Below are 12,075 nucleotides of genomic sequence, written 5' to 3'. Positions count from 1 at the left end.
GGGGGAAAGCTAGCATTAGTCTCTTCGTTCAGCGCTGTGTTGTCTAACTGTAAGGATTTATGGGTGCCACCTTCTTTCAGAGATGTTAACAGTAGGCATCAAAGCCATACCTTTCATTTGTTAAAGGCAGTGTTTTAACTGGCCTTTGTTGTTCAAAGCCCTCTTCAGATTCATCTTTTACTGGTTGGAGATGAGAATCATTTCTATATTCAAATATGTAAAACTCCAATTTTCTGTAATCTTCTTATTTCTTTTCATTCCTACTTGTACACTGGCCAGTTCTTTTCTGAGTTTTTTTCTTATGGTACCTTGTCACATGCAGACAACAGCAACCAAAGCATGTTCTAGCATTCTGCTGGCCCACTCTGCCCCAAACCTCAGCTCATTAGGGTATTATTTGCTTCACAAGTTATCACAGGTGACAGTCTTGCCAAATGTCATACCATTTACCAAGTGCCATCCTCCAGCCTCCAATAAACATCTCACTGCCTGCCACCTGGCCCCAAAGCCAGTGCCACGCGTTTCAGGATTCATTACAGCAGCCTCTTAGTCCTGGCACCCAGTCCTGTAGATGCTATGATAGGTCAAGTTATGCTGCCATAATAAATCACTCTGAAACCTTACTGCCTACAGCAAGAATACTTTCTCTTCTTCACCACCTTTCCATCACATTCTGGTCCACCATTTATAATGCAGGATGATCGAGCAGCCTCTGTCAATTTTGCCAAAATAGAGACAAAAGAGATCAAGAGGAACCGTGTGCAGTTGCTTAAAGCCCCAGCTTAGGCATGACCCTTGTCACTTTTGCTTATGTTTTGTTAGCCAGAACAAGTCACACGCCCAAGTCTGACATCTAACAGGTAGGGAAGCACCATCTTCCCCCAGAGAAGGAGAGAGGCCCACAAGACTATCTACCACACCTGCCTTACGAGAGAATATCTCAGAAAAGCACTCAAGAAAAGCCTTAAGCAGAAGAAAAACTAATATATTCTGCAGTGAAAAATTATTTTTTAAGTTTCAGTCTGAAAATGTTGAGTTGAACGTACAACCAATAAGAAATGCTTTTTTATTTGCCTTGTAGAACTTTTAGGAAACCACCTAATCAGGCACATGTGTGGTGATTACTGTGAAGGAAGCCACCTCCGTGCAGAATGGTTGTGTCTTCTGAGCTCAGGTGAAAACACTGGAGCTGGAGGAGGCAGCTCTGACCCGGCTCAGACGTGCACCCGTGGGCAGGGCCCCGCTCTCTGGGTCAGACTTTCATCAGTCACATCATGGCTTTACAGATGATCTCCAAGACCTCTTCCAAGTCTCCATTTTTATACATGATCTACATATTCTTGAAGGTTTTTTAAAGAAAATTGTTATTCTTTGAAAATGTTACTAAATATTTCAGAGTACATCTAATTGCCTTTTTGCTTTTTGTGTTTCAAACAATAAGGCATTTACATGAAATAAACATTTTTAAGAGTGCATTTGCTGCTGTTTCACCATGTGCTATTCTAGTCCTCTGTTTGGAACATAAAAATCATTTCCAAAGCAACTAATTATAGTATAAGTCACAAGTGTTGGATTACTACTGCTGGTAGGAAATTAGAAGCGACCACCATGCAAATACTAGAAGCTTCTTATTTTTGAAGTTCTCCCCAAAACCACCACAAGATAAAAAAATGCAGGAAAGACATATACAATATCCAGTGCAGAAATGAACTTCCCAAGCGGCTTTGTGAGTGATCAGCTTAACACGAATCTGAAGAGAATTATTTTCTGCCTGGACTCTATACCTTTCCCGACAACCAGTTGTGCGTGTTTGTGTGGATCTATTTCTGGTTCTCTTTTCTGTGCCATTGGTCTATGTGTCTGTTCCTCTGCCAACACCACAGTCTCTTGATTACTCTGTATTTTTTTCTAAAGATTTTCTTGATGTGGACCATTTTTAAAATCTTTATTGAATTTGTTGCAATATTGCTTCTATTTTATGTTTTGGATTTTTGGCCCTGAGGCATGTAAGATCTTAGCTCCCCAACCAGGGATCGAACCGGCACCCCCTGCATTGGAAGGCGAAGTCTTAACCACTGCACCGCCAGCGAAGTTCCCAATTGCTGTACTAAGTCTTAATATCAGGTGTGATTCCTTCCACTTTCTTCTTTGTCAAGATTGTTTTAGGTATTCTAGGGCCTGTGCCTTTTCATTTAAATTTTAGAATGAGCTTGTCTATGTCTACAGAATTTGCTTGGGCTTTAATAGGGACTGCATTAAACTCATGGATCAATTTAGGGAGAAGTGACATATTTACTACGTTGTGTCTGCCATTCCACGAACACAGTATGCCACTCCATTTATCAGATCTTCTTTGATTCCTTTCATCAGCATTTTGTAGTTTTAGACATACAGATACTATACATATTTTGTTAACTGAATACTTAAGTATTCCATTATCTTTGGAGTGAATGTAAATGGTACTGCATTTTTTATTTCGATTTCTGCATGTTTGTTGTTAGTTTATAGAAATGCAATTTGCTTTTGTGTATTGATACTGTGTCTTGCAACCTTGCTAAACTCACTTATTAGTTTTAGGAGTTAAAAAATGTTTTTTTCTTATACATACTTTGAGACTTTCTATATAGACAATCATATCATCTATAAATAGAGGCAGTGTTATTTCTTCCTTTCCAATTTATATACCATTTATTTCTCTTCCTGGCCTTATTTAGTGGGCAGAACTTCAATATTAATAAGTTGTTACTGATCTTAGGGGGAAAGCATTTAGCCTTTTACCATTAAATATGCTGTTAGCTGTAGATTTTTTGCAGATGTTCTTTATCAAGTTGGGGTTGCTCCCCTTTATTTCTAAATTCCTGAGAATTTTTATCATGAATGGGCGTTGGATTTTGTCATATGCTTTGTCTAGGTCAATTGATAAAATCATATTATTTTTGTTCTTTAGCTTGACTACATGGTGGACTACACTGATTTTTGAGTGTTAAACCAGCCTTGCGTACCTGGAATAAATCCTATTTGGACATGGTGTATAATTATACCCATACAACATTTTAAGATGTTGTTGGATTTGGTTTGCTAATATTTTGCTGAGGGTTTTTACATCTAAATTTGGGAGTGATATTGGTCTGCATGGGATTGTGTTTTGTTTTATTTTGTTTTTAGTCTTTGTCCGGTTTTGGTATCAGGGTAATACTGGCTTCACAGTATGATTGGGAAGTGTTCCTTCTTCTTCTGTTTTCGGGAAGAGGTTGTATACAACTGGTGTTAATTCTTTAAATGTTTGGTAAAATACTCCATGGAAGGCATCTGGCCCTGCAGATTTCCTTCTCAAGAGATTTTAAACTAAAAATTCAATTTCTTTAACGTTTATAGGACTATTCAGGTTATCTATTTCATCATAGTTGGGTTTTGATACTTTGTGGTTTTCAAGAAATTGATCCATTTCTTCTAAATTGTTGAATTTTTGAGCATAAAGTTGTTCATGGTGTTCCCTTATTATCCTTCTGATGTCTGCAGAATCTGTACTAATATCCTCTGTTCTATTCCTGATATTGGTGCTTTGTGTCCTCTCTATTTTTATTTTTTTCAGTCTTGCTAGAGTTTATTAATTTTATTGATTTTTTTTGAAGAACCAACTTTTGTTTCATTGATTTTTGCTATTGCTTTCTCTTTTCAATTTCATAGGTTTCTGCTCTTATCTTTACTATTTCCTTCCTTCTTCCTCCTTAATCATCTTTTTCAGGTTTCTTGAGACAGAAAGTTTGATGATTTATCTGAGATCTTTCCTCATTTCTGATGTAAGCACCAGTGCTGCACACTTCCCTCTTGGCACTGCTTTAGTTGCATCCTTTGCCTGATACTTTGACAAAAATATTTTTCTGTAACACTTGGTCAGCAACAGCCAGAGTAGCTTTGGGCCCATTGAACAAAAAACACACTTAGTGATCTATGTACAAGCACTCACCTTGAATCACAGATAGATTCTTTCACACTGTCAAGGAGAATATCTATAGCACCCTTCCACAAAGCACTAAGATGGCAACAAAGCTCACATGTGAAACAAATAAGCAAAATACTCTTCCTTCCTAGGTAGAAACAATCTTCTAAGACTTTCCACACCTCGGGAGAGAGGGCAGGGGTATTATTAAATCTATCACATGCCTTAAAAATTCTATGTTATCTTACATCCTAACTGGACAGGAACTGAAACAGAAGAGAGACCATCTTCTGGTAGGAAGTATGCAGAGAAAGCTGGGGTGAGCAAAACACCCAGGTGCACTTGTGTAAAGGTGTAGAGGAGGGAAAGAGACAAAGATAGAGAATAAGAAAAGATGCTCAACATTGGCAGTCATCAGGGAAGTGCAAATCAAACAACAAAGCTACCACTTCACACCCACTGGGATGGCTAGAATCAAAAAGACACAGGATAAAAAGTATTGGCAAGAAGGTGGAGAAATTGGAAACCCATACACTGCTTGTGGGGTGTAAAATGGTGTAGTTATTTTGGAAACTGTTTCGGCAATTCCTCAAAAAATTAAATATAGTTGCCACTGTTGTGATGTGAATTGTACATTTTAAAATGGTTAAGATGGTAAATTTTATGTTATGTTATTTTACCACAATTTTAAAAAGTTAAACATAGAATTACCATATGACCCAAAAATCTTCTCCTAGGTATCTACCCAAGAGAAATGAAACCATATTTCCACACAAAGACTTGTACATGAATGTTCACAGCGGTATTATTCATAACAGCCAAAAGGTGGAAACAACCCAAATACCCATTAACTGATGAATGGATAAATAAATGGAATATTATTTTTTTGTTTATACTGAAATATACAGAATACATTATTCCATACAATGGAATATTATTTGGCCATGAAAAGGAATGAAGTATTGATACATGCTACAGCATGGATGAACCTTGAAAACATTATGTTCAGTGAAAGAAGACAGTCACAAAAGGCCATATGCTGTATGATCCCATTAATGTGAAATGCCCAGAATAGACAAATGTATAGAGACAAAATAGATTAGTAGTTTCCGGGCGGGAGGGAAGGCTGGGGAATGATAGCTACTGGGTGTGGGGTTTCTCTTTAGGGTAATGGAAATGTTCTGGAATTAGACAGTGATGACGGTTGCAAAACCTTGTGCATGTACTAAAACCCACTGAATTGTACACTTTGAAAGGCTGAATTTTATGGTCTGTGAATTATATCTCAGTTTTAAGAAGAATAAACGGTGCGTACCAAGGAGAAGGGAGGAGCCGTGGGAGCAGCTGGGAGCGGCTACCTGGGAGCAGCGGGCGGGGCGAAAGCACCGGGACCTGGCGGCACGCACCGCGTCAACCCAAGCTGAGAGCTGCTGAGCTGGGGGGTGGGCAGGGAGGGGCAGGCAGGGTCTGAGCCTGCTCTTGCTGGCTTTGGACCTCGGGACCAACTGCACCCTGAAGAAAGGCATTCATGGCCTTAGATGGGAGGAGTTCCAGGCTTCAAACCGAAAGAAGAAAAGCCTAAGTAGGCAAAATGAAAGTTTACTCAAAAAAGCAAGGATGAGGCGGCAGTGAGAAAGCATAGCATTGTGTAGACTTGTTTTGTACCCAAACAGCAAGTGAGGGCTTCAGTGGGGCTGAAGATACGACTGCCACTCAGGTTGCCAGGCACTGGGCTTTGTCTTGAGTGACACTCATCTGGAGGGCGTGCGTGCCTTTCACGTTTGATTTTTCCATATTTCTATTATATTCTTTCGCAGTGGACTTCCTTTCTAGTGGTGAAGAATTACCATTTCTTTCATAATTAGGAAACTCTTGGCATCCTTGTTACCTACTCTTCTTTTCACAGAGATTAACTACTAGAGAAAAGTATAATTTCTTTCTTATGAAAATAGGTTTGGAACAACTTCAGGCTTTTAAAATCGTGTCAGCATTCCTGCGGATCTGATACTATTATGAGCTCATATATCTTACCACTGTGAAGTCAGGGTGGAAAATACATCATCTCTTTCAGATTCCTGGAATAACTTCAAAAGTTCTGGATCCCCAGATAAGTGTGCAAGAATGCGCAATTCAATCTGTGAAAAGTCTGTTAGATAGAGCTCTGCATTAATTCAGAATCTAGGAACAATGTCCCTCATTGTTGCTACCCGCCCCCAGGGGACCCTCAATCTTCCCTCCCCACTGAGGAATCAAGGTCAACGTGCCCACCTCTCATATGCCAGGGTCCTTAGGCCTCGGGTCTGTTGGCCATCCCTGGGTCTAAAAGTCCCGAGACCTCTTCTGCGAGACTGCCCATGCCTCCAGGGTGGGCTGTATTGATTCATCAGTTCATTGGAACATCAGAATTTAAAAGGCATGCTGTGCGCCAGGCTGTGTGCTTGGGGTAAGCTAGTGAACAAGACGGGCAACAGTCCCTTCCTGCGCAGAACTTACACGAGGGGAGGGAGGCAATTCGAATTACTCAGCGTGTTAGAAGGTGAGAAATGAAGTGGAAGAGATCCATTAAGAGAAGGAGCTTCCGGAGTCAGTGTGTGTAGAGGGAGCTGCTGTAAAGTGTCATCAAGAAAGTGACCTTCCAGCAGAGGTATGAGGTGGAGGAGGGAGCGGGACCTCATCTGGGGAGGGGGGTCCATGCAGGCCCGAGGTGGAGCTGGCTGGTTGCTGGGGGACAGCACAGGGACCAGCAGGACTGCAGCAAGGGGGCAAGGCAAAGAGCCACGGGTGATGGGGACAGAGAGGAGAAAGGGGGGCAGACTGAGCGGGACCAGGCAGAGGAACTTGGGATCTAGTCATGGTAAAGTGAAGGGACCCAGGAAGCAGAGCTGCTCTCACTGTGCATAAGAAATCTTTGCTTCATATAAATATTTGCCAGGACTTATTTTAAAGAATGAGTTCTGTAAGAACCTTTGGATTATTCAATTTCTAAATATTTGAACTGTATGAAATGCATAACATGGGATCCAGTGACACGGTGTCTCTACCATGGCCCGCACATACCTGCTGCTAGGAAGGTGTGGCCTTCGGATGAAACAAACACGGCCCTCGGGGAGATGGTAAGGAGTTCGTCTTTACCTGAATCGTATTTCAAGAGCACTTGGTGAATTTGGTCATGAGCTGACTCATAGCTATTCCTCATACCAAGTTATTTTAACATCATTCTAAAGTCAGAAGAGTCTAGATTTCTGATTTTTCTTAATATTTTTAATGTAATTTTAAAGCATCATAAGACTACTGAAAGTAAACTAGATTTTCTGCTGTTAAAGTCTCCTGTTCTGTGTAGAATTCTTAATGAAGAAAAGGTCAAATATTGCAGTAAGACCCTCTGGCCTCTCTGCTGAGAAGATCTCCTTTGTGGAAGCACAAATTCTAAGATTTCCCCGCTGAGTGCATTTTACAGGGGCTGGAGGAGGCGGAGTTGCTGCTCACCTCCCATGAGTTGTGTTCACGCACGATTGTGTGTACTTTAAAGAGGACTGCTCATCGCGCTTCATTGTTTGGCCCTGACCTTCCGGAAGCAGCAGTTCCCAAAGCAAAGGGGGCAGGAGTTTACTGGGAATGGGCCACAGAGCCCTACTTTGCTCAGATTTGACCTTTTTCTTCTTTAGAAATGTAACCATCAGCAGTACAGTGGAAGAGCTTAAGAGAAAGAAGAGTGTTGCTATGCTTTCATAAACATTTCCAGTAATTTTCAGACTTTAATAAAAGCCAGTTCTATTGTATGTCTGTTTGTTTTTTCTTTGTGGGGAAGTTGGTGGGGGAGAGATAGTAGGAGGGGAGCTACTTCCCTTGTATAATTATCATGTATTTTAACTTATAAAGTGCTAAAGGGGAGGTACCATATCACTTTAGCTGTGTTTTAGTTTTCAATGTATATTTAAATCCTGGTCATGCAAATACAGAGGAGAACTTCAGGAAAGAAAAGCAGTTAGTTACACAGAAAAACAATTACAACATCTCTAGGTTTTTAGAAAATGTTACCCAAGACTTCTGCAAAGTAGAAAGAAATGTGTTACCTTGAAAATTTTGAGGTCTAGTTATTTGAATTGGGTGCTTGGAGATGCCTTGGATATTCTGTGAATAATAAGAGGGAAATTGCTTTAGTTGAAATATCTTCTCTTAAATTAATCTGTACTATTTAACGGTATTTAAAATGTGTCACATTTTATTAAACATTAACAAAATAACTAATGCCAATGTACTATGCATAAGTGTATTGACACTTAATACAACTAATACTGAAACATAATTTTGGTGGGTATAGCACTAGGTATTATCAGCAAATATGAGAACAATTATTTTTGACTTTAGCCTGTGTGACCCTTATCATAATTATATACAGTAATTCTTTCATCAGCAGCCTGAATTATGAACTTAGTTACCTTTAAAATTCCTACCATAATATGCTAATGTAGATTTCTGTGAAATCTGTACACTGTACTTTCCTTTAAAAAGGTATTTTAAGATGAGTATTTGGGTCTCTCCATTCTAACCAAGGCTATTGCTCTTGGCACTTGGCACCAGCCTTGGTCTTAGTGCTTGCTGACTGTACCAGACCTACACGATCCCTACCAGAAAAAAAAAGAGGATGAAATACTTCCTAACTCATTTTATGAGGTCAATAATATCCTAATAAAACCAGACATGACATTTCAAGAAAAGAAAACTACAGACCCATATCCTGCATGAATATACAAAGATCCTAAACAAAATATCAGCAAATCAAATCCAACAATAGGACAATCCGTCATGACGAAGTGGGGTTAATCCCCCAAACCCCAGCCTTGGCTGGTTCAACATTTGAAAATCTATCAATGTCATTCAGCATATTAATAGATTAGAGAAGAAAAGTCACATGATCATCTTGATAGATGCAGAAAAAGCATCTGACAAAATTAAATATCCATTCGTGACAAAAACTACTTTCAGCAAACTGGGAACAGAAGGGACTCCTTTAACATGGTAAGCAGAGCCCTGACAAAACCTAAAGCTAACCTCATCCTGATGGCGGAAGACTCAGCGCATTCTCCTCCAAATCAGGAACAGGCAAGGATGTCCACTTCCAACACTTCTATTCAACATAATATAGGAGGTCCTAGCCAGCACAATAAGGAAGGAGAAAATAATGAAAAGCATACAGTACAAAGGAAGAAGCAGAATGACCCTTATTCACTAGATGGGATTTCATATGTAGAAGAACCCATGGAGACTACAAAAAAGCTTTCCAGAACTAATAAATGAGTTGACCAAAGTATCAACATAAAGTCAATATACAAAAATCGATTCTATGTCTACATAGTACCAATGAATAATTGGACATTGAAATTAAATGAACAATGCCATTTATAATAGCACCCCAAAATATTTAGGTATAAATCCGTATGTTGAAAACTACAGAATTCTGATGAAAGAAATTTTAAAAGCCCTAAATAAATGGAAAGATATACCATGTTCATGGGTTAGAATGTTCAACCTTGATACGCCAATGACTCCCAAGTTGATCTATAAATTTAATACAGTCCCAGTCAAAATACTAGCAGGATTTTTCATAGCTATCAAGAAGCTGATTCTATAATTTATGGATCATAAAGGTAAAATGTAAAACTCTAAAGCTTTTAGAAGGAGACTTAAGAGAAAATCTTTGTAATCTTGGGTTAGATGAAGAGTTGCTAGATACACACCGTCAGCATGGTCCGTAAAAGAAAACAGTGAAACACTGGACTCCATCAAACATTTTTTTGCAAATCTTGTTGGATTCAAAACATATAAAGAACTCTCAAAAAATTCAGCAATGAAAGGTACTTCCAGAATGGCAGAGTGAGGAGATTGCCAACTCATTCTACGAGGTGTTATCCTGACGCTAAAGCCGGACACCAAATAGAACATCCTCCATAAACAGACACAAAGATCCTCAATAAATATTAGCAAACTGAATCTAGCAACATGTAAAAAGGGTTATGCACCATGACCAAGTGGAATTTATCTCAGAAATACAAGGTTGGTTTAAAATCCAGAAATAATTAATATAATACATCAGATTAGTAGAATAAAGGACAAAAAGCACATCACCACCACAACAGAATATTAAAAGCATTCGACAAAATCCAACACTCGTTCATATTAAAACAACTCAACTAGGAAAAGAAGGGACTTTTCTCAAACTCATAAGAGAACATCTATAAAATTTACTCACTTTGAGTAATGTCAGCGTCTACAGCTGTATAAAACAGAATGTGTTCTCTATCCAATAGCATGTCAAATCGGGATCAGACCAGACTGTAACTAACGTGCCCAGCTAGAAGCTCTTGGGAAGCACAGCGTGGTGTCAGGGTCGTCTGGCGTGATTCCTGAAATCATTTCCCTCCCACAGCACATAAAACATCACTTTTAATGAAAGTTCCTTTACCAATGGAAGGAGGGATAAATAAGTTTCTTACTTGTCCTGAGAAAGCAGAAATGCTAAGTTTAAATTGATTATCTTCAGAAGAATATGAAGGAAGCTTTTTAATAATTAAATGCCACTTTTTATGCTTTACAATATAACAAATAATAAAATAACAGAAACTTCACTAAATATCTAACCTATATAGCAGACTTTGTTAAATATGTTCTATAATTTGAACATTAAAAAAAATATTTATTTGGCTGCGTCGGGTCTTAGTTGCGGCACGCAGGATCTTTCGTTGCAGCATGTGGGGCCTTTTTTCTTTTTTTTGGCTGCGTTGGGTCTTTGTTGCTGTGCACGGGCTTTCTCTAGTTGCAGTGAGCAGGGTCTACTCTTCGATGTGGCGCGTGGGCTTCTCATTGCGGTAGCTTCTCGTTGCGGAGCACAGGCTCTAGGCACGTGGGCTTCAGTAGTTGCAGTGCGTGGGCTCAGTAGTTGTGGCATGAGGGCCCGCAGGCTCAGTAGTTGTGGTGCATGGACTTAGTTGCTCCAGGGCACGTGGGATCTTCCTGGACCAGGGCTCGAACCGGTGTCCCCTGCATTGGCAGGCGGATTCTTAACCACTGCACCACCAGGGAAGTCCTGTGGGGTCTTTTCGTTGCAGCGCATGGGCTTTTCTCTAGTTGTGGTGTGCAGGCTCCAGAGTGCGTGGGCTCAGTAGTTGTGGCACGTGGGCTTAGTTGCCCCACAGCATGTGGGATCTCAGTTCCCCGACAAGGGATGGAACCTGTGTCACCTGCATTGGAAGGCAGATTCTTAACCACTGGACCACCAGGGAAGACCCAATTTGAACATTTTAAGGAAAATTAAAATGTATATTTTATCCTTCGACCATACGGAAGAATGCATCCTAAGAAGGCACCTGAAGGTTTTAGCTCTTTTTTTTCTCCACCGTTGCCGATAGACATGAGCCCAATTCCCAGGCACTCACACTAGTCTCAAATGACATCTTCTTTTCTATTATCCCACAGTGGCCATTCTGCTCATGGTGACTTGCCGAGGCATGAATGAGTGCTCTGGCATCTGACTACAGCAGAGAACCTCAACCATGAACCCTTCCTTCCTTCCTTCCTTTCCTCTCTCCCTTTCCTTCCTTCCTTTCTTTCTCTCGCTCTCTTTCTTTCTTTCTGTATATGGTTTTGGGTTTTTTTGTGTTTTTTTGGCCACGTTGTGCAGCTTGTGGGATCTCAGTTCCCCAACCAGGGATTGAACCTGAACCACAGCACTGAAAACCAGAATCCTAACCACTAGGCTACCAAGGAACTCCCGAACACTGTCTTTCACTGTCAAGTTGCAGGGAAAGAAGACGAACAGTAGTTCCCGTAAGCCAACCTTAAACAAGCCAATAAAAATGCTGTGCACACTGACTGGAGACTAGAGGAACACACAGTCACCGAATAAGAAAACAAACATGACTTTCAATCAGAATTGCTTTTTGAAGTGTCCCAAATATGTCTAGAGATAAACAGTTATTAAAATTAAATAACTCAGCTGATAAAAATGGAACCAGAATATTTTGATGGAGAGGACCAAAAACATCTCTGGAATCTTCTATTATGTTAAATGTTTTTTTTTTTAATTAAAATAACCTTTTTATTTGAGAACAGTTTTACAGAAAAGTTAGGAAGATAGT

At 39.9% G+C, this 12,075-nt stretch overlaps 1 protein-coding gene across 1 annotated transcript in view; it reads right to left on the bottom strand.

Moving 5' to 3' along the window:
• The window catches only part of POLN (DNA polymerase nu), a 157,407-nt gene that overhangs the window by 54,372 nt on the left and 90,960 nt on the right, over positions 1 to 12,075 (bottom strand). The window contains exons 15-17 of the mRNA XM_027103930.1: positions 8,014 to 8,071; positions 6,998 to 7,072; positions 5,972 to 6,086 (exon numbers count right to left, since the gene is read on the bottom strand). Coding sequence (XP_026959731.1) covers positions 5,972 to 6,086; positions 6,998 to 7,072; positions 8,014 to 8,071 — 248 coding nt within the window. The remainder of the gene's footprint in view (positions 1 to 5,971; positions 6,087 to 6,997; positions 7,073 to 8,013; positions 8,072 to 12,075) is intronic.

This window comes from Aethalodelphis obliquidens, unplaced genomic scaffold, assembly GCF_003676395.1.
Source record: "Aethalodelphis obliquidens isolate GAN/ISIS:26980383/991018 unplaced genomic scaffold, ASM367639v1 scaffold6, whole genome shotgun sequence".
NCBI classification, from domain to species: Eukaryota; Metazoa; Chordata; class Mammalia; order Artiodactyla; family Delphinidae; genus Aethalodelphis; species Aethalodelphis obliquidens.
The sequence above is the reverse complement of the archived record's forward strand: the minus strand, read 5'-3'. Positions and strand labels throughout refer to the sequence as shown.